The sequence below is a fragment of the Meleagris gallopavo genome, chromosome 14 (assembly GCF_905368555.1).
Source record: "Meleagris gallopavo chromosome 14, MGAL_WU_HG_1.1, whole genome shotgun sequence".
NCBI classification, from domain to species: Eukaryota; Metazoa; Chordata; class Aves; order Galliformes; family Phasianidae; genus Meleagris; species Meleagris gallopavo.
The window spans coordinates 17,164,763-17,187,221 of NC_139417.1; the positions used below are offsets into that span (position 1 = coordinate 17,164,763).

General features: G+C 40.8%; 1 protein-coding gene across 12 annotated transcripts in view; it reads left to right on the top strand.

The window, feature by feature from the left end:
- Positions 1 to 21,076, top strand: part of CHL1 (cell adhesion molecule L1 like) — a 108,683-nt gene extending 87,607 nt beyond the window's left edge. For 9 of the 12 annotated variants that reach the window (XM_085235706.1, XM_085235705.1, XM_085235708.1 and 6 more), the window contains 12 exons: positions 358 to 459; positions 665 to 862; positions 1,820 to 1,890; positions 3,999 to 4,221; positions 5,862 to 5,977; positions 6,141 to 6,345; positions 6,545 to 6,667; positions 7,477 to 7,656; positions 12,679 to 12,840; positions 13,507 to 13,638; positions 14,273 to 14,345; positions 16,102 to 21,076. In XM_085235706.1, coding sequence (XP_085091832.1) covers positions 358 to 459; positions 665 to 862; positions 1,820 to 1,890; positions 3,999 to 4,221; positions 5,862 to 5,977; positions 6,141 to 6,345; positions 6,545 to 6,667; positions 7,477 to 7,656; positions 12,679 to 12,840; positions 13,507 to 13,638; positions 14,273 to 14,345; positions 16,102 to 16,318 — 1,802 coding nt within the window. In that variant the 3' untranslated portion in view covers positions 16,319 to 21,076. The remainder of the gene's footprint in view (positions 1 to 357; positions 460 to 664; positions 863 to 1,819; positions 1,891 to 3,998; positions 4,222 to 5,861; positions 5,978 to 6,140; positions 6,346 to 6,544; positions 6,668 to 7,476; positions 7,657 to 12,678; positions 12,841 to 13,506; positions 13,639 to 14,272; positions 14,346 to 16,101) is intronic. The other 3 variants (XM_085235711.1, XM_085235712.1, XM_085235713.1) reach the window with 3 other exon arrangements.
- The last annotated feature ends 1,383 nt before the right edge of the window (positions 21,077 to 22,459 follow it).

Here is a 22,459-nt window from a genome sequence, read left to right on the forward strand (position 1 = left end):
GTGCTGACATAACTTTCTGCTGAGCAGTGTCAATATCTATTAATGATTCAATAGATCTTAGCGATGATTTGAAAAGAAAAATGTTGCTCCTTGCACAGTAATGAGAGTAAGTGGAAATGCACTTAAAGAGGGATGTTGCATTTATGGGAGAGAAAGCAGGGCCAGACAATTCAGGGTGTTTCTCTGTTACAAAGCAGGATCTTTCAAAGCAATTCCTGCTTTTCTAATCTTGTCCACTTTGGAATCAGGAGACGTTATACCACTGTCTTCACCAGAGCTTTCTGTTTCAGTCCTTTCCAAAATACCAGAATAAACAGAAGTAATTGGCTTGCTCCTGACAGTCTTTCTGTGTCTCAGATGTTCCTGACCCACCGGAAGACCTGCAGCTCTCAGAACATCAAAACCGAAGTGTTCGACTGTCTTGGAAAGCTGGGGCCAACCACAACAGCCCTGTTAATGGTATGAAGGATTTCAGTAGCATCATTGTACGTCATTTAACATAATGGCACATCGCAGCTGTCAGAATAAACTACGCTCAATGCTGTACTTAATTGGTTTTACTGTGACAGTTAATTTGCTGTAAGTTCATTTCCATCCTGCTATTCAGAAGCAGTTGATATCAGCGCTGTCCTTTTTCCTCTGTTTTCTTTCCTCTCTTCTCCAGAGTCGATTATAGAGTTTGAAGAGAGCCGGTGGGAGCCGGGGAGGTGGCAGGAGCTGGCCCGTGCCCCAGGGAACACCACCACCACCCTCCTGTCCCTGGCCCCATACACCAATTACCAGTTCCGTGTCATATCTGTGAATGCTGTCGGAAGGAGCCAGCCCAGCAAACCGTCGCTGCGCTACGTGACACCTCCGGCTGGTAAACACTGCCATCTAGTTTTCTAAATGTTAATATTTGTAGTGCTTTGCTGGGAATAGCGTTACCCTCCTGTGCTTCTGAGAGGTGTAAAGAAGTCAGGGCCCCTTGTGCTGCTTTTTCTGCTCGATGTGTGTGGTAGGAGATGAGGAAACTAAAGCACTCTGCACACCACAAATGCTTTCTGGCCAAACCTGTGTGCCAAAGCAATAGTTTGCCCAAAGAGAGGATTCACTCTGCAGCTGTCTCCATCAGCCTGAGGATGCCCAACTGAGGAATTTGTACTGCTGTGGTTATCAGTGCGTTTGCTACCAAGGTATCTGCAACAGAAAGCTTTCCTGAGCTCTGCTGATTGTGCACCTTTAAGGCCTATTGCAGCCTTCACAGACAAACAGATGCTGGAGAGGATCTTCAAGATTTATGGGGAGCCTTTCAGCAGCACTAGGCTTGTCAGAAATGTTCATTCACAGTGTATTTCTCATTGTAACAGAAAATGTTGTGTCCCTGAAAGTCATTTTAGAGGCCAATTATTCAGCCCTGCTTTTACATTCCCAGCATTTTTCTTCCTTTTCTTTTCTCCTCCTTTCACTACAATTCCAGGTCCTCCAGCTTTTCAGCTGTGTGCACCCCACTAATGATACACCTTCTGTTTCCTATCCCCATAGGGAGAAAAATGTCAGCCTGATAATCCCCCTACATCTGGTGCTTTGAAATCCAAAAGTCACAGTTTCATGTTAGCTGGTAGCTCCAAACAACACAGGCACTTAGGAATCAAAACTGCATTAAAAACATGTTTCATTCTCAGCAGCTTTGCTGATCCAAGTAATTAATCTCATGAACGCTCTTTGTTTAGGTGTCTTTCACTCTCAGTAATGCTGAAATACGAAAAGGGTTTTTTTGCATTTAAATAATAACTACAAATAAAAATATGCAAACTAACTTTATTAACTGCGTTTCCAGCTCCAGACAAGAACCCAGAAAACATCCGAGTTGAAGCTTCTGAACCAAATGAAATGGTGATGAAATGGGAGGTAATGCAAATGTATCTGTCAGTGCTACAGTATCAAGGACAGGTTCTCCTTTGAAGCAACAAGCCAAGCATGGAATTGATCAGGATGTTTTAATATAAATACATTAAAAAAAAAAGAGAGAATGAATCCCTTGTCTTGATCTCTCCGTCCCTTAGGAAGCATTAACTAATTCCATAGGTGAGATCATTAATGATACTGAAGTGAAAGGTAAAGTTATAGTTGTCTTAAACGTCTTCTGGCTTTCCTCTCCTAATTTCATTTTTGTTTCAAAAGGTAAATTTTTACATCTAAGCTTTGCAGGCTGTAAGGAAATAGAGATGTCCTGTATGGGCATGAAGAGTTGCTTAGACTGTGCTCCTCTGCATCTTGCATGCGAAGCAACTTTTGCAGTAAGGGCCAGGGAGAGAGGGGATCAGTTGCACAGAGCTTCTGTCCTTTGAGCCTAGGGGTTTGAAAATGACTCTGGTCAGTTGGCCAAGAGAACGTGAGCTTGAATTTCTGCACCACCAAGCTAAAGGAGTGCAGATATAGCTCCTAAGCATGTGTCAAAAGAATTGTGTCAGAGTGTTCAGGATGGATTCCAGTCTTCAATTTCTCTGGCTTTGAAGCTTACTGCTTCTGTGCCAACCATTTAGAGAGATATATATTTCTCTATTTAACACAACTTTCAACAATTGTGGAAGGAACCGTATTTTTTGCAGCTTGAATTAAACTCAATTTACACAAGATTTACTTCTCAATCTGCTGCTCGCAGCAAAGAAACAATAAACATTTCCCCAGTGTGAATCCCCACCAGGCTATAATGATGCCAAAGAGGAGGTGGCTCTCTAGTTCTGTTGACTTGGATCTGGATGTGGTTTTTTGCTGGATGACATGGTCCAGGGTCAGGGAAGATGAGTCTGCTTCTTGGAAGCAATGCAGAGAGGTGGTGCTCCGCATTGGGTGGGTAATGCTGGGAACAGCAGTGGGCAGAAGGCTTGGCCATCCTCCCTGCCAGGCAGCCAATAATTCCCAGCTCAGACAGGGCAAAAGTAAAAGTGAAAATTGAGACTAAAGAGAGAGAATGGGATGGACAGGCTTTGTTAAATCTTGTTGAATCATTTGAATGTCCTAAGCAGGATATTCATTTATTTGTGTGTGTCCTGCATGCTTTCCAGAAGAAATGCTAGGCACTGAGTATGCTAAAAAAAAAACAAAACAAAACAAAAAACAAAACCAAACCTATTTCTGGCAGACAAAAGCTGCAAAATGATGTTAATCTGCCTACTTTGGATTAGGAGACCAGATGAGCATTAGTGACTAGCTTTTCAGCCAAGGATTTGCGGCATTAAGGGAGATCAAAATAAGAGTCAAGCAGCGCTGAATTTTAAGTCCAAATGAGAAGTTATTTTTTAGTAGAAAATTTTATTTTTCCAGGTTCTCTTGCAAATCCCATGCCCTGGGATCTTGGCTGAGGAGGTGCTTCACCCAGCACTGCCTGTTAGAAAGCTTCTCTGACCAATGCATGCTGATCTGGGCTCTGTGTGTGGCTTGGGCTAAACAGCAGATGTTATGTATTTGATATGTATAATGTATAAATCAAATATTACTGAAAGTAGGCTGTGTGGTAGTGTGTAGTATTCCCCAACCCCCATCATTTTAGGGGAGCACACGTGACCAATTAACATTATTAATGAAAGAGATACCTTTTCAGAGAAAGGAACTCAATTGGAGAATGTGTCGCGACAGGCCTTTGCTACGCGTCTTCTAATATTTTACAAATTCATGTTAATTAGATGAGAACCATGCTGTGATGAATTCTTCATTTGATCAGTAAAAACCAGTAGCGCAGCAGTGGCCCATTAAATGTCCAGGCTCAGTTTCAAGCATTTTGTGCATATTTAGAACAAATCTAAATTTTAATGACCCGAATTGCTGTGCTACATAAAATTCCAAGATAAAATGCATTTTAGCTGTACTGAAAGGCACAAACAGCTTTATGCCACAATATGCATTTTAGTTGTGCGAGAAGACATGCAGTTTTACTTCCCAGCAAAATGAAGCAATAAATAAATAAATATGTAATCCTAACTTGTGGCCCTCTTTTAATTTCTCCCCTTCTCCCACAGCCACTGAAGTCCATGGAGCGAAATGGGCCGGGGCTGGAGTACAAAGTCAGCTGGAGGCAGCGGGGTGTTGAGACTGAATGGAATGAGGAAACAGTGAAGAAGCACTCCCTGACCCTGAGGAACACCCCCACCTTTGTGCCCTACGAGATCAAGGTCCAAGCAATAAATAATTTAGGAGCTGGGCCTGAACCAAATATTACCACTGGATATTCGGGAGAGGACAGTGAGTAATGGGAACTTTTATACTCTGAGAACCAAGTACAAGCACTCAGCTCTTGGGCATTGTAAATTAATTTCTAAATGATGCCACATTTCCATGTGTAATCCCAATTTTGTCCTTTGTCCCCTGTGTCCCTATTGGCCAGCTCCTCCTCTCCAGCCTGGGTTTCTGCCCTGCAGCTTTCCATGGTTCCCTGGTGGCACAGGTAATGCCAATGTCACCGGGCTGTGACAACTGATATGACCTATGGGACAGTGGATAATGGCACTGCTGCTGCCATCAGTGCCCAACATCTCTGAAAGCAGCCTTTCCCCTCTGGTGTTTACTACATGACAACAGAAGGGATTTGGAGGACTAGAACTGTTTCCAGCTGCAGTAATGAAATGCCAGCCTTGCTTAAGAAATCAACGTAGTTAAGCACTACCACCACCTAAAAAAGAATATATTTTTTGTAGGATTTAAGGATTTAAATCATCGAGGGAGTAAGCAGCCTTGTGGCCAGCTAGTGTGTGGCTCCAAGCTTCCCTGATCCCAAATACAAATGCTTATTACATTTGCAAATGCTTAGCAGCAGGGGCTGGGAACAGTTGGCAAAGGAGGGTCAATGGTATTTGTGAGCACTCTGCATTTCAGATCTGCCAATTAATCTTATTAAAGTCAGACAGTTCTCATCCCGTGCGCAATCTGAAATCTTGCAGCTGTTTTCCCCAAAATGAATTAAACTAACAGCTTGACTGGCCTTTGGAAGGTCTACAGTGGCTTAACCAACTGAGACCAGCATGTGTTGTGCTGCTTACTGAAACATCCAGCCATGACCTGACTGTAACCTATCAGCACTCCCCACTGCTGTGTCAGGACATGATGCTACAGCCACCTCTACACTTGCTGCAGCTCCTGCAGCAGCCATTACGGTGTAGCAGAATGTCAAGCAGTCACCATACTCAGTTTGACACTTAGCACCTGCTGAGTGTTTCACCAACAGGCTTCAGAGCTGAGTCAGAGGTGTGGGCAGTGGGAACCTCTGGTGATACATTCCTCTGCCCTCTATGCAAGAGTGAGAATGAAGAGACACCATGGCGTGTTTGTTTGCACTGTGTGTCTAAGGTGGGTCTAATTTTACATCTGCTTCTATCACTGGAAAATCTTCCTCGCTATTCAGTCATCAGTAGATCAAGACTTTTTAAAATAAAAAATATTTTTTCTTGCTCTGTAATAGTTGTCTGTGATGTGCAGTGATTAAAATCCCACTGTTTAATGAGTTTAGCTGTAAAATGAAATTGATTGTAAAAGAAAAGGCACAAAACAAAACTGTTGTGATTGCCTTCTTGAGTGCTGTGTTAATCATTTTTTTTAATCTTCTCACTGCTGTAAGCATTACTCAAAACAGGAAATCATAAATAGAAATTCATATGTCCCAGTGCCCCTGTATTCCAGCCCTCAGCAGAAAGCTCTGATACCACAAAATAATGTTTATTGGCCCGTATCACCCACTGGATGCAGGTGGAATGGCTTTTTTCTTGCCTGTGGGAAGGTTGCATGAGCTGGCACAGCTTGAGCTGAAAAACCAAAGCCTGTAGCGTATAAACAGTGTGAAATTGAGCTCCTGTAAGTGTCTTTAATATGCAGCACTCCTATTTTTATAGTTCCAGATGCCGCTCCTTCCGGCGTCTCAGTGGATATTGTCAACAGCACGCTGGTCAAAGTCTTCTGGTTTGGAATACCAAGGGACAGAGTTCGTGGACATTTAAGAGGCTATAAGGTTACGAATTTCTCTTTAATTGCATGCAGTTTAACCAGCTATTAAATAAATCCTCTGTCAATGATAGATCTCAATCTGTCATTTCTGGGACGATGAGAGAAATCAATGTGGTGTTCAGCCCCAACAAAGGTAATTTGTTATAGGAATGCCAATCTCAATGCAGGTCAGTTGGTGGAAAACAAAAAGCATGCTGGATGGAAAAAGGCATCATCCGGAGAAACACTTCCTGACGTTTGTAGGAGACAGAAACTACGGGATGATCCCTGGTCTGGATCCCTTCAGTGAATTCCGCTTGACTGTGCTGGCGTACAACTCCAGGGGTGATGGACCAGAAAGTGCTCCTGTGGTGTTTGAAACTCCGGAAGGAGGTAAGAAAAAGTGGGATGGAGAGGAATAAACTGAAATTGTTCACTTAACAGGCAACTGGATTTCATGAAGTGGTTGTAAAATCTCCAGTATTCATAGAACCACAGGTGGGGAACTGTAGGTTTTGAGCTAATCTTTGTGCTCAGTAAACAAATACATGTAGAGGCAGTGTTCTGTGTAAGATAATCCCTGTTTCTTCAGTCCCTGAACAGCCCCGTTTTCTGAAGATCCTGAACTTTGACAAGGACTCTGTCACCCTGTCGTGGGGACTTCCCAAGAGAGCCAATGGCCACATTACTGGCTACATTTTGCAATACCAGATAAGTATGTCCTTGTTTTACTTCGATTTTTTAAACTCATGCACTGTTAGGTGGTGGTTTTGTTTTTGTTTTTGTTTTTTTTGTTTGTTTGTTTGTTTTGTTTTGTTTTTTTATAGTTTTGTATGTGCAGAGTCCTTTAAGATAGAGACTGATGAGAGAGGCTTTGTTTCTGAGTACCAGCCACACAGCAGAGCAGTGTGTTTTGAGCTGCAATCTGCACACAGCCTGCTAGAGGGCAGGGCAAAGTCATTTTCCAGAGCAAAAAACTTTATGTAGGTTTCTGATTGAGTAAGCTCTTACTGCTGCCATGCTCTGTTCCGTGTCATACAGGCTAATTCAGTTATTTCATAATTACAAATTATACCAAATATATATATACGACGGTTAAGGAGGTTATTAAATTTGAGGTGCCTTTTACTGAATTGAAACTCATTCAGTGCAAAACATGCCTGTGAAGCACTGAGTAACTGGGATGCAGACCTTGAGTGGATAATATCAGGCAGGGAGTGGCGTTGGCTGCCCAATGTGCCATCAGGTTTGAGAGTTCTTTGAGGGTGGAACAGGATTAGACCGAATGCTACCTTTGCCCAAGGAGGCTGTGGGTGCCCCATCCCTGGAGGCATTCAAAGCCAGGCTGGATGTGGCTCTGGGCAGCCTGCTCTGGTGGTTGGTGACCCTGCACGTAGCAGGGGGTTGAAACTAGAAGATTATAGTTCCTTTCAACCCAGACCATTCTATGATTCACTTTTCACTGCTCTTTGCTAATAATGAGGCTACCTTTGCAAACTGACTCTGCTTTTCATTCTCTTTCAGTAAACGAAACACACGAGATTGGGCCTCTGATGGACATCAGCGTGGCCAACCACACCACGCTGAGCTGGAGGCTCATGGACCTCAGTCCCAGCACCAAGTACAAGTTCTACGTCAAGGCCTGCACAGCCAAGGGCTGTGGGAAGCCGGTGACAGAAGAAGGGCTGACAGTGGCTCAAGGGAGTAAGTTATTGGGCAGTATGTTTTTATGTGGAGAAGTTTTAGCAATAATGGAAAAATCTATTGGGAATATTTGAGAATTGACACATCCTTTGTAATTAGAGGAAATAAATATATTTTCCTTATGAGGAGAACAGTCAGTAAACTTTTTAATGTAGCCGTGTAGCTATTCAGAAAAGCAGAGCTTATCTGTTCCATTTTGCTGTGCAGTGCTGTGCTTGTGTCCCCACCATCAACCCCTGAAGCTGTACAGAATCAACACCTTGCATTTAGCTGTGAACAGAAAACTGAAGATCTAAATAATCTGTCCTCAGTGTTATTATAGAAACAGACTCTGCTGTCTTGTGAAGATAAATCTCTCATTATTCATTTTAAGACTGAGTAGCTTCTGCTGCTGCAGTGCAACCTGTACTGGGGTGTTGCAGGATGGCACAGTGCATTCTGCCAGGAAAACGGAAGGGTTGAGGTAGAAGCAAAGGAATCAATCACATTTTATTATTGATATACTGGAACTACAACACTTCTGCTGCTTTCATTTACCTGCAGATATCCCTGTTGGCAAAGTCCAAAATTTGAGAGACTTCATCCCATTTAGTTGGGCTTCATCCCAATTAAATAGTTCCCTGTGCAGATAAAAGAGTACATCCTGCTGTCCATCTACAACTCCAGCATCTTATTCTGCGAATGAATCATCCTGGTTCACTTTTTTTGTGTCAGGAATTGCATGTTTCCTTGAATTAGCAGCACTTTACCAAGAAGTCTATCAGCGGTTGTGATAGGGAAAGAAAATAATTTCCCACCTCTCTTCTTTTGTTCCCTGGGGAGCAATGCCTGCAGCTTGCACATATCTGGCAGCAGGGGCAGAAACCTCTGTGCTGCAGAAGATGCTGTTTCCTTATAGTTATTCAACCAAGGGGAAGCACACTTTAATATTAGTCTCTGGGATTAAGCCAAGACCCACTGGAATTAGTGAGACAGAATTAGGCTATAGGAAAGCTTTCGTTTATAGCATCCTTGTTGCATGACTGAACACTACTGCCATTGGCAGCTAATGCGAAGTCCCCGACTAAAAGACCAATTTCCTAAGAAATATATCAAATGTATTCAGAATTATTCAGATTTGAAACGCTGCTGTACACCCAAAGGTCGTTATCTATGTTAGATAAAATACCGAGGGCAATTGTGAAGAACCTGAGCAAAGGGATATTTGCATTGTACTGAAAAATAAATAAGTTTAATTTTTGTGGATTTATCTTGGATTCATTTCACAGAAGAAGGTATGCTGTCTTTAGAAAACATTTTATCTCTCATTCTTCATTTTCAGGCAGTATTTCCTAAATGACCTACAAACTAATTAATTTTCCCCTTGAAAATGTCGGTTTGCCAACAATTGTTAACCCTCAGAAATTTAAACCAAACGTTTTTACATAAGTGGGGAAAAAAAAAAAAAGTAATATTACAGTCCACGTTTGACACAAAGCTTCTTTTTATCTAGAGCTGACAGTGTTTTTGGAGGATTCCCACATACATATTACATGTTGACAATGATTGCTGTGTGCCCAAAAACTCAGTTAAATGAAAACTCCATGCAGTGGATGCTGTACAGCTGGAGCATTATTATTTTTTTCTGAGATGGTGAAAGTTCACCAGTTTCATCATACGTCAATGGCAGTTGGCACCAAACACCCACAGCCTTTTTGAAAACTTTAGTTGCAGGGTGCTAACCTTCAGGACACATCATAAGATGAGGAAAGCAGTCATTTGTAAGAAAAATATGGTTTTAGTTCTTTTGCCACAGGAAAAATGGAAGAAGAAAAATACAACTTTTAGCCACATGTAACTAATACATTGTTACCAGCAGAGTCCCAAATCCTAGCAGAAAGTCTACTCTGTTTGCTCATAATGGAGAGAACTTGATGAACTTGGTGACAAGTTTCCTATTTTGTCATTTATGTCATCCTCTGCCTCTTCTGCAGCCAGCAGACTTGTAGCACAGGGAGAAGGATGTGATATAGAATTGTTTCAAAACCCTGTCACTTTGAGCTGGAAAAATAGGCCTATTAAATATAATGTGCTAAACATATCAGCCTTCAGCTACCTTAAGCAAATTTGCAGTTAACTGTCTGTCTCGGCTATGTGTTTTGCTTGGCTTTTCCTCCCCTAGCAGCCTTTCCCAGTGCAGCCAACACAAAGGAGAAGCAGCAAGAGATGAAACAAGCCACCGCATCTCCTCTTGTCTGAGCTCAGATTTCTCCTACAAACCACTGATTGCAAACTTAGTAGCCTCACCTATAACCCCTCAATAATCCTTACACACAGCAGGTTTGCTAATCTCTATAGCTTTAAATATTCCCAATTTAGCGTGAATTACTTCCTGCACTAAAAAAGCACAGCAGATGAAGAGTACATTTGATGCATGTTTATACAGTTTTCATAGCCAGGCAGTTGGGGAAAACTAAGTTCAAATTTCCATTTATTGCAGCAGATGTATTTAGAAAGGTACGCAAATAAATTAGGATGTTGCCTGCAATTAGTATTTAGCTATTAGACTGCTAGCTTTTTTTATATAAGTATGCTTTATAACAGATGCGCTAACTTTCGGAGAACTAGTTTTCTTGTAAGTCTTTGGGGGCAGTTTATATTGTTTTTCCCTTTATGCCATAAGCTTCTATATATATATATAAAAAAAAAAAAAAAAAAAAAAGTGTGTTCTGTTGTTCTCATAAATCTCTAAGCCCGGTAGGAATATTGTAAAATTGCAGTTCAGTGTTTAATGTTCATGAGAGTCCCCTGGTATGGCTGATAAATAGCGGGGGAGGAAGAGAAGTGCTGGTGATATGCCTTTATTACTAATGCTTCTTCTCCCATATTGTAGATTAAAAACCTAACCCAACTGCTTTCAATTTTCTGAAGCTAATTTCTGCAGCTCGCTGACCTTTCTGTACATTGAGCTTTTCCTTATCTGAATATCTTTGCTTTTATTTTTCAGGACGCTACACTGCTTTTTCTATTCCAAGCACCACGCTTGTCCCAGTTAGCAATGCTTTCTCCTCTCTAGGTGCCAGTTTGATTGTCAAACACAGACCAGAAAGACATCATGTGGAAAGAAACCTCATAATCACCTATCACTGGACGCCCATACTAAGTTTTACAGATCCCCTTCCCCCCAAAAAATATTGTTTAGAGTTGTGGAACGAGGGATGTTAAACAGCCTAGGGAGCCAATGTAAAGCCCTATCTGTGGGTTCAGAGAGTGCTGGGTACCATTTTGGCACATCCCACATCCCACCCTGACACTGGAGGGGCTGTATTCCCCCTTTCTGCTTCTGAGCTGAGCATTCAAAAAGTGGAAACAAATAGGTAGGGTATGTGAACAAGTGTAACCAAATGCCCCTGGGCCACTGCCGTGTATACCACTGAGCTCCAGGTTGAGGATTTTGCTTCCTAGGAATTCAGTGGCCCCAAGGAGATCTATGTTGTTGGCAGGCTGGAACATGTGATGACCGTCTCTGCTTGGCATGCGTATATGTTACGTGGTGTTTAATGCATAATGAGTTTAAGTTCATATTTGTTCTTGTTACTTTATGGGTGCTGTTTTGATTAGCTGTATTTTGTAATGTTTTGGTTTTAGAACGTGTGGTTAAAACATACCTGTGATATCCTGTTGCTTAACTTGTCGTTTGATTTAAAATTACAGCTCAGTTTCACATACTCAGCCAAAACTACCGATAGAGGGATTAGTTTATGCTAATATGCTGTGCTTTGCTATCAGCAGTATTTCAGCTGTATCTGCTCCCTCTGGGCCCCAGTGGTGTACCATTTTAACTGCTTATTGCAATACCTGTGTATGTGCCTTGGAATGTTTTTCTTGAACTGCTCCTTTGATTGTGCTTGCATTGGTCTTAATCTTTATTTTTTCCTTCCGCTGTTGACTAAGCCCTAATCTCTCAAAGCTTCTTGCTTTGCTCATTTACTAGTTTAAGTATTAATGAGCGTTCTTTTACTGTCAGTGCTAATTGGTCAAGTAGTTTTCAAATTATACTGCAGGCTCGGTCCTTAATTTGGAAGACTTCAAAAGATAAATCTGGCAAGTTAGGCAATTGAATGCAATTACAGAGCTGTACTTATCATTGCTAGCTTCCAAAACTTGTTTTCTATCATTGAGGGCACGTACCTGCAAATTCTCTGTAGGGATTCCCATGAACACACGGATCTAAGTGGATCTTTTGTGATGTTCACACCATGGGTGCTGATGCTCTGGGATATCCTTTCTCTGTTATCCAAAAATGCTGTTTTTAAAAAGCGGAGTTAATATCCTGCAATCTTAATGCAGATAAAAGCTGGTCTTTTGCAAGTAAAAAGGCTCGAAAGTGAGGCCTACTGGAATCTCCCTTCTGCCTCTTTTTCAAGTATTAAATCAGTCAAGAGCATTTAAAAGCCTAAATATCAATTTAAAAGAAACCCTCCTCTTTATCTAAAACAGTGCTTTCCACGGGCATTGTGGACTTTAAAAGGGCGTGGAAAATCACTGCCAGGGGAGAAATGAGTACAAGTCCCAGTGTTAATTTTTTCATGAGACGCATAAGAATCCATTTCCAGCTAACAAGCTATCTGTGCTTCCCCGCTGCGTTTGGTTCAATGGGAGAAGCATCAAGGCTCAGATTATCCATACAAAGCAAGCCCATTTTCAAGTTGTAATTTTTTAAGTATGCATTAGTTAAAGCAAATCCATAATCCCCCATCAAGATTGGCTTTCATCTTGGAAAATGTACAAAACCCTTCATAAACATCAGGATTATTTCAGTCTGCTGTTTATTTTATTTGGTGGAATACTAAAAATCAAATGGGGGAATGTTTTTTAGTTTACTGTCTGCTTGGGAAAATCAGATTATCTGATGACAAAGGTTAAAAATTCTCATGTCTCGTATTTATGTGCTACTGACATTATTTCTAACTGTGCATTTCGCAGGACTTCTGTTCAATGAATTGAATTAATCAGTGTGACTTGAATATGTACGTTCCGTAGGTAAAGGGATCGGCAAGAATTCAGAAGCAGTAAACCCCACCCAAAAGTTTCACCCCATTGAGGCACTTGAGCCTGGAACTGAATATACAGTTCGTCTAGTGACTAAGAATTGGGTTGATAACAATAGCATTTTTGAAGATGTAATTGAGACGAGGGGGAGAGGTGAGAAATGAAACCCTTCAAGATGATACAGATTTCTTTTGAATGTCAGTAAATGTTGATGTTATAGATGACATTGTGCAATGAAAGTGCACCAAAGACTTTACTGCATCATTGTGTTCTGTGATTTTTAAGCTGGCTCTTGTAGTCGAGTCCCAAGGGAACATAAATGAGCCTTGTGCTTTAATTGATGCACAGGAACCTGGAACAATTACAAACCCTTACAAAGCATAGCTTTACCAGTGTGATTTTGTGTAGTGCTGTGATATAATCCATTCTAAATGTGCCAGTCCAGTGCTTTGCATGCATCAGGTGCACTTTTAACTCTATTTCTTTCACAAAACTACTTTTGCATGAGAAGCTTAACAATTCTCTGTTCAGCTTTCCCGTTTGGCATTAATCCTTTGAGTCAAATACTTTCTCAGAATTACCTTTCCAAAATGTCTATATTGTGCCCTGTAGTCAGCATGTTCACCTGAAGTCTAAGAATGTCACGCTCTGGACATATTTCTGCCTTGTATTTCTTTACGCTCAACACGATAAGTAGTGATAGTCTGATTCAATCGTGATTCAGTGAAGAAAATGTTATATATTCGCTTAATGGCAAGGTGATGCCATTTGCATCTGATTCATGTTCTTTTTCTTTTTTTAAACTCCTGTTTCACAAAGCCTACGCAGGCATTTACGATGGGATTTCCACCCAGGGCTGGTTTATCGGACTGATGTGTGCCATTGCCTTGCTCACTCTGATGCTGCTAACTATTTGCTTTGTCAGAAGAAATAAAGGAGGAAAATACTCAGGTAAATGGATTTATTGTCCTTCTGCTGTGCTTGCATGCTAATAACAGACATTCTTCAGCCTGTTATCTCTGGAGGCTGCAAAGCCGCAAGTGAAAACATCCAATTAGGATTTGCAGCTTTTGATAAATATCCACGGAATGGGTTCTAATGAATATAAGTGAAAGCATGCTCTCTGTGCGAGGCAGTGCAGTGTGCAGGTCAGAGCTGCAGCTCAGGCCTGGATTCTGCTTGTTGGATCTTACAGTGTGTAATGCACCCACAGAGCCATGTCCTTCAGCAAAGGCTCGGAGCCCCATCTGGCTGGGATATGTGCCCACTTCCTACCTGATAACTGCTGCTTAACAGCTGCCGTAGCTTGCATGAGTAGCCACGCTGCTGAGCACCCGTTTTGCTAAACATAATTCTTTATTTTTCAAAACAACAAGTAAAAATTTAAGCGCGAACACCTAGTGGCTTTTTAACAATTCCGTGATGGCACCAAGCTCTTGGTAGAAGCATGCTTGTTGGGTATGGTCCTTGCTGCTCCTGGGTTAGGCCATAGGAGATGACAGGCGATTCTCCCATCACGCCTGCAAAATGAAAAATCTGCCACGGAACATGGCATACAGATCTGTGCTTTATTTTATTTGTACAGTGAAAGAAAAAGAAGATTTGCATCCAGACCCTGAAGCTCAATCAATAAAAGATGAAATCTTTGGGGAATATAGGTAAATAGGACCTGTGTTAACAAGCGTTTCTGTCTGTTGGGCTTTTGTTTGTTTCCAGACGTCATCATTATTTAGGACATTTTTATAGCATGCAAGTAACGCTATTTTTCATTTTTAAAGCCAACCTGACATGAGCGGATAACAGTAGGGATATACAGGTATATCCAGCACACTGAAATCCATCCAGATTGGGATACAAGCAAATGTTGATGCATCAGTGGTTGTTTTTCACTTTTTTTTTTTTTAACATTGTATGAATAATGTAAATATATTGGATAATTTGGGGTCGTGCTCTGATGTGCACTGAAGCCAATAGAAAGAATTCTGTGTCTTCAGTGGGCTTGTAAGAGAGATGGCAAGAAAAAATAGAAACAACCAACTGAAAAATACTATCTCACTGCAGAAGTTCTGTAGGAGAACTGAAATTATCACTTTGGCTGAATCAAAATAACTAAAGCTGTCAATATTTCTATTTAGCCATGGTATCAAGAAAAATATGTTATTATAAGAGCCATGCTGGAAAACTGCTGTGGCTGGCCTTAAAGACATAACATTTCTGATGAAATCCCACTTATATATACTACATTATTTGTACTGGAATATTTTTTTTTCTGCATAATTTCATCTTTATTTAATTTTTAATGCTTTCTAATGGGACAAATATTTAGAAAGGTAAGAAAGTCCTGAGGTTAATCACTTTGACCCTTTCCCTACCCCCCAAAACTACAAGTTTGCCTTTTTTTATAAGTAGAAATATTGTTGCTGTATAGATTATGTGTGTAATTGATTATATGCTGAAGAGATTAAGTTTAGGTGTGGTTGAGTTGAAGTTCAAATGTATTTTTCTGTCATTCCTCATATAACATTACCAAAGCTTTCAAACTGGATTAGCACTAGCAAGGACTAGTTCAGAGCCCTAATTTTATGCTTTTAATAATCTTTTAATCTACGTTCCCACTCCTCTTTGTGTTTGATTATTTTTGAGAATTGAAATTATATTTAGAACATGATAGATTTATTTTAGAATCCTGATGTTCCCTTCCCTTCATTCAGCCCCTAGAGAGGGCTACAGCAAACTGGGGGCTCGTTGCCATATGCTATGAGACTTCTCTCCATATCTATGATAGGCTTCACCAGCAAGCTACCTGCAAAATCTGAGTCTGTAGGATGTTAACAGTGGCCCTTCATGGAACTGTTTTCTCAATTGTTTAGAAATAAGTAAAGGTAAGGAGGTTGGCAGCCCAGCTTGCAGAAGGGGGTTGGAGCTTGATGATCCTTGAGGTCTCTTCCAACCCAAGCCATTCTATGATTATATGATGATTCTAAAGGTCAATGGAAAGTCATTCAGTCAATAGACGTTAGGCTGCTTTGGTTATTCTTCTGCATTACCAATAGAATGAATAGGTAATAGAATTTCTTCTTCTTTTTTTTTTTTTTCTTAAGCTTGGTGATAGATTTATCCATTTACCCCTCAGAATATCATTGAACTAATACAACATTTGAGTAAATTAATATGTTATTAATTCTGTTAATCAGAAAATCATGCACGTGGCATTCAGGCATATCCTAGATCAGAGTAGATGAACCGTGTGAGACGCACTGGACCAAAGAGGACTTGGGTTGCTCTGAATGTACAACCCACAGAGAAATGATTCCTTTGCTCTTCCCTCCTGCCGCATTCTTCACACTAGAAGAGTAGTTTCCGTGCATGCAATCAAAAGCTAGATTTTTGGAAAGGCGTTTCTTTGTTTTGTAGTGACAGCGATGAAAAGCCGCTGAAAGGCAGCCTGCGGTCCATTAACGGGGACATTAAAGCCACCGAAAGTGCTGATAGTCTGGTAGATTATGGAGAAGGGGAGCACGGGATGTTCAATGAAGATGGTTCATTTATTGGAGCTTATTCTGGATCTAAGGAAAAAGGATCAGTCGAAGGCAATGGGAGCTCTACAGCAACTTTTCCTCTCCACGCATAAAATTCTAGTGAGAAGATTCGTGTTTAATTGTGATATTTATATTGATCAGTACTCCACAGTTACCAGAAGGGATTGGAAGCAGGTTGCCAACTGAGCAAGACTGACATCAGGTAATGGGAAAAAAAGTCACTGCCACTAAGAGATGGTTTTTGAGACTTTTCCATCCTAATTTTTAGGTATTTTCTTCTAATTGAAACAAAACAAAGCATTCTTTATTGTACAAAATATGTCAGTCTTACCAAAACAGTTTCTCAGTGTCACATACGTATAATTAACTGCTACTCCATGTTTCTTACGTTTGTAATGTGGTTCTCTGTATAGTATTATTTTTTTTCCTTCTGTGGCTGTTGTCACTTTGTATATACATTTATGCGTGGTATTCCCTCGTGTATCATGATCTCAGTATTACAGAGGTCACAACACAGCAAGGAAAGTGAGCAAAAGTGCAGGGTGCTCTGCATAGTGCCACAATGCATCCTACTGAGAAAAATGATATTTTAAAACACTGGAGAAAAATACTCTCTATATTGTATAATATTTTCGTACAGGCATAAACTCCTTTGCTTATGATACTCTAAAATTGTTTTAGTGGTTACAGCTGACTGCAATCACCAGTACTTTGAAGTGCAACTTTCTCCACAGAAAATTTGCTCTCAGAAGACGAAGCTCTGGCCTTGTGGATGATCTGTCCAGTAGCTGGCACTATTTCCTTAAATAAGTTAAGCTGCAGTAACTTTCCTGTGGCAAGGTGAAACAGGGTTCCCATCCACCATCATTAGAAAGAATTTTAATTTGTTTTCCTCAGTCTCTGCAAGCTGCATTTCTAAGCAAAGTGCTTTGTCCGTCTCATATCTGTATATTTGTGTGCTAGCATACATTTCATGGAGATGTTGTACAGATGATATTAATAGTGACACAAGTGAAAATCAGCTTTGTTTTATTTTGAAATGAGACATGTTGCTAGCATGGGTCTGTATAGCTGTGTAGGAATAGAATTGCTTCTCAGTATGACTTTCAACCAGCAAAACAGGATTTCTGCAGAGTTGTGTGTATACCGGTCATACAAGTCTTCTTTTTAGTATCCCATAAAATACATCTACCTGACTTTCAAAAGATTGTTTATTTTCAAATTATTCGTTGTTAAATAAACAGAAGCAAAAGCAAAGAGAAAATACTACAGTACAGTTTCTTTATATTGTGTTTACTGAATGCTGGTTTAAATCTGGTTCCGTTCTTTGCCAGTGCTTCCCACGACTAAATCAGCAATGCTGCCCAGCACATTTTTTTGGTCTTTTTGTATTGGAATCTCCTGATTTTTCTTTTTAAAACATTTGTATTTTCAAGCATGCTTATTTGAGTTGACTGTTAATATTGCTTCATTTCTTTTTGAACTTACAAGTCGTCATCGCTTCAATTAAAATATTTTTTGAACAGTTATTCAAGGGGTCCTAAAAGCCATTGTATGTCATGGTATTAATTAGGCAAATATCCCTGATGGCTCCTTCATGGTCTCCATTACTTCAGTGGAAGAAAGAAGGAAGCAAGAATTACTCAAATGATTACGGGTTTACAGATAACCCCCACAACTATTGGTTGTGCATAGAAGTGCACTTTCCTAACAATGGAAGGGCCATGGACTACAGGCAGCTACTTGTGCGTGGTTTCTGAACATAGGAAGGGGCTTTGGTGCTTGATGTTCCTGTCTATCCATTCCTCATTTATTTGTTTCATATTTTGCTTGTAAGGACCTTTCCTGCAGCCTCTATTTTGAAAAAGCCAGCTGTGTTGCCATATGTGTGAGCAGGATGAGCAGGAATCTGTCAGAAACAGCCCCCAGTCCATATCCATTAGCCCTGTGTTGTGAAGGACTTAACCATGTCATTCACTTTTTTATTATTTATAAGGCTTTCTATTTTGTCTTTCCCTCAGTCTGAGCACTGAGGAAATCCAAAGTCATCAGCATGTTAAAAAAAAAAAAAAAGCTTCATATAAGAAGTAGGGAGCATAAGTGGAGAAATGTGAAAATGAGCATCTTGTCTACAGAGCCAGGATCTTTATCTGCTGTAGCCTGAGAGCTGATGAGGCTTGTGGTAGCTTCTGTTGCAACCATTTTCTGGTTTAAATCTGTTTCCTCTCAGGATCACCTGCACTGGCTCAGGCGGATGCGTTGGTTTGTCTTCTGTCATTTTCATTGAATGTGTTGTGTTTTACATGGAGATGTTTCAGCCCATAGTGAAGTTCCAGCTGCATCTCAAATGGTTCCTCACTTTCCTTTCCTAGCAGCCCCAGCTGCACAGCTTACAGAACCCCCCGGGTGTTACACCGGGAGGACATTGGCAGTGTCCTTAGGCAAAGATGCTCAAGATATGGATGTCTGCGGAATGCAATTAGGGTAGGCACCCCACAAGACTGCACCACTGTCCCTGGGCAGAGCTTGGGAAAGGCTGAAGCAGGCAGCATTCCCAGCAGTGGGATTTTCTCACCAGAGTACCACTGGAGGCCTGCCTGGAGCAGGGAGGTTGGAGCTTCATAATCCTTGAGTCCCTTCCAACCCAGGTCATTCTGTGATGCTACCTATCAGCAGCCACAGCTCTGTGTTTTTCTGTGCTGTGGGTCGATGCAATCTACCAAACTCATTGTCCTGGAAAGCACCTATGTTAAACAGACACAAAATTCAAATCGCATTAGCAAGTGTCAGCTTATCGAAGAATGAATAAATCCCCTGTGCTATCACTTGCTCTGCTGCTGCTAAGCTATGTTTATGACATTCCTATGATGTGCTACTCATCTATGCTTGGAATGAGTGCTTTTTCTATTAAAATTTTAATTCCGATCCTTAAATCTTAATGTTAGTGTTTCATTGTGCCTCAGGGCCTAAAAATCACACAGTGACAAAAAGATGTGCAGTGGAATTTGTACAGTGTGCACTGACTTTTGAGGAATGTACCCAATGAATATTAAACAAATGGCTGAATCTCCCAGGGAGTCTCGCTCACGTGAACGTTTTTCTCTTTTCCAATCATTTATTTCCCCCTCCCTTTTTTTTTTTTTTTTTTGTTTGTTTTGTTTTGTTTTGTTTTGTTTTTTTTTGGCAGGAGGCCATGCAGCATACAGCAGTTCTGCTCTGGCCAGGGGTGTTTGTTAAAATGGGATGAGGGAGTCGGGGTGACCAGTGCATGAGCCTGCAGGCTGTGTCAGGCAATTAGTAACTATGGATTCCAGGGGTTCTTGGTTACAGCTGGCTACCCTATGCCATTGCTTTTTGCTGCAAGAGGAGAAATGACACTTTCAGATTTGATATCATTGCCAATGTGGAATGCGGTTTTATCCATCCCTGGCTGCAGGAATGACTTCTGGCCTTAAGCAGCGCGCTCTGGAGCAAGAGAGGTATGGATGTTTCTCAAAAAGTGGTCAAGATTTGACTGTGTGTAAGATAAGCAAATAAAATCCTTTCCTACTAACTAACGGGGAGCACACACCCCTGAGAAATGAACAAATAATTGAAGAAAACAACTTTGTGTGCAAGCTCCAGTGCTGGTGAGTTATTCGGAGTGCATCATTGATTTGGTATGGGTTGCAATTTCAGTCCTAAGATCTTATTCAATGTATGGATTATAAAAAATTGGCCAAATCTAGGGATGTGGTCTCAAGAAGTTCTTTTTTCTTTACTACTCCTCAGCAGAGGGCTGCATACAGGGCTGGGTCCTCGCAGGAGCAGGGTTAGAAACCACACCAGGAAATGGCATTTCCCTTGGGATTAAAAGGTCTGCATGTACAGTGAACACAAAATCTTCTCTGTTATACAAGTTTTAAATGGATTTAAATAGCGTATATCATTTAATGATTTATGATTTTTATTCTGTTGTGGCCTTATTATCCCAATTTTAATGAGCAGCTCTTTATTCTGATGACCACTTCCATTGACTTACTAGGTCAAATGCAGTGCACGAGAGGTTTTCAGGTCAGTAGTCGAGGTAAAAACAAGTGCTAGCACAATCTTTCTATACTAAGGATTATCTTTTTTTTTTTGTTTTGTTTTTAAACAGTAATTCCACATGTAGTTTTGTAAACTAAAGTTAAAATAGCACTCGCTTCTGAAAGGAAATCTCATCGTAATTTCTTATGGCCACTATCTTTCAGATGTGTGGTAAGTCTAGATTAGTTTAAGTATCTGAAAGAACAGATATTAAAAATATATACTTATAGTTCTTCATGGCAAGAGAATTTCCTTTGTTTGACAACGGGTCAAGCCCTTAGCTGCAGCCCTTCAAATGTTCAGCATCCCAATATATGTTATACATTGGGATACATATATATATGTTTATCCCTTCAAATGTTCAGCAACGTTGGAGTACCAGTATATGTTAACATTGCAGTTCTGTATCTTTCATGTACAAATTCCAACCACACGATGAGATGAGTGAGTTCCATGCTCCGTGCTGGTTTTTCAGCTGCCATGCAGAAAACAATACATGGGTTTGAGCCAAAGCATCCTCTGTTTCCTTTTTTTATTATTATTACTTCAAACAACACATTGTAATTTCATGAGAAAAGATCAAAGCAAATGTGATGTCACCATTACGATGTTCCTTTTTGAGCTAAATGTTAGTGTGCATTGATTAAAGTTTAGAGAACTGTGTTGTACCGTAGTGGCTGTTTGTATCATGCATATGTGCACGTATGGTTTTAAAAGATATTTTCATTCTACATGAAATTCAACTTTGCTAATAAAAGTTTGACTTGGTGTAATCTTCAAAAGCCTTAGCTGCAATCAGCAGATTTGGTTTGTTTGTTTTTGGGTAGCTGTGCTGGGCGTTTGCTCCAGGCTCAATCTGTAGTGTTGGTGGTGCAGTGACTCTATGGGGGCTGTGGGGCACCACATATGGACAGACAGACCTGACCACCCAGCAGGGTGAATCTGAACCCCAGGGCTTCATTTCATAGCATGATTTTTTTCCTCCCAATCCTCAACACAATGGGATTTCTTTGGTTTTACATTGACTTTGCAGGGGTGTTAACCAGGCAGCACCTGGAACAGCAACACCACTGCTATTGAGGAGTCACTAAAAGTCATCAGACAAATCTGTGGCAACTGATATTGCTACAAAATCAATTTAAAAAGGAGATAAAAAAGAAGTCTTTAATAGAAATGTTAAGGATTTAATCTGTGCTCAGGTGTGAGATGTGAGTTACACAGCAATCCCTGGCTTCCAACTCTGGGGTGTTTACTGTGCTCTCATGAGAACAGTTCTCTCAGGAGAAGAAACGATCTCATGATTCCCTGCTTCACCTCAGCAAGATTTCAGGACTTTTCTAATGCTTTCTTCACCTGGCAACCCTCCTGAATGCATTCTATGTAGACGCAAGAGCAAGCAGAGCTGTGCAACAAGCGTTCGCCTTTCAGGAAGGTATCAAGGGCATTCCACATCCTTATTATTATTATTCATATTCTGGAATAATGAGATTTACACTGTTCCTAATAGCATAATGGAGAAAGAAGTCTCACAATCATGTGGTTCACTGGAGGGAGAACGAAGCAGCGAGGTTGGCACTGCACCCAGCTGCAGATGTTGGAGGAGACAACACGTTGGTATTTTGCTCTTATTACCAAACTGGCACTATTTTGAGGGCAGAGCATTTTTTCTAACAATCAAATCTTTTATTGTTTTCCTCGATATAATATAGTGTCATTATATACAATATGTCATTATTTTGGGACTTTTGCCACCTGCTGAAAATGGAATTACAGCGATGCACCTCAGTCACCTTGGGGAAATGCCACTGGTCTCACTCATCAGCCCTGCTGCCCAATGGGTAAGCACTGCAGGTTTGTAAGCTCATTCACCAAGAGCCACGGGTTGTTTCTGACGTGCTCCGACCCAGTGCCTTGGGTCGACGTGGTGGTTGGACTTGATGGTCTCAGTGGTCTTTTCCAACCTTAATGATTCTAATGTTTCTGAGCAGTTTGAGACTTCGAAGTAAAGAAAAGGGAGAACCGATCTGCAGGTTTGAAGTTTGCACGTAAAGAATGCTTGTGACAAGGGGGTATGTCTGCCTATGATTGTCTGGAGTTCACAGGACTCCAGAACTGTGTTTAACTCTTTTGGTTGTGGGTTGCTTCAGCAGGGAAAAAATTACAAT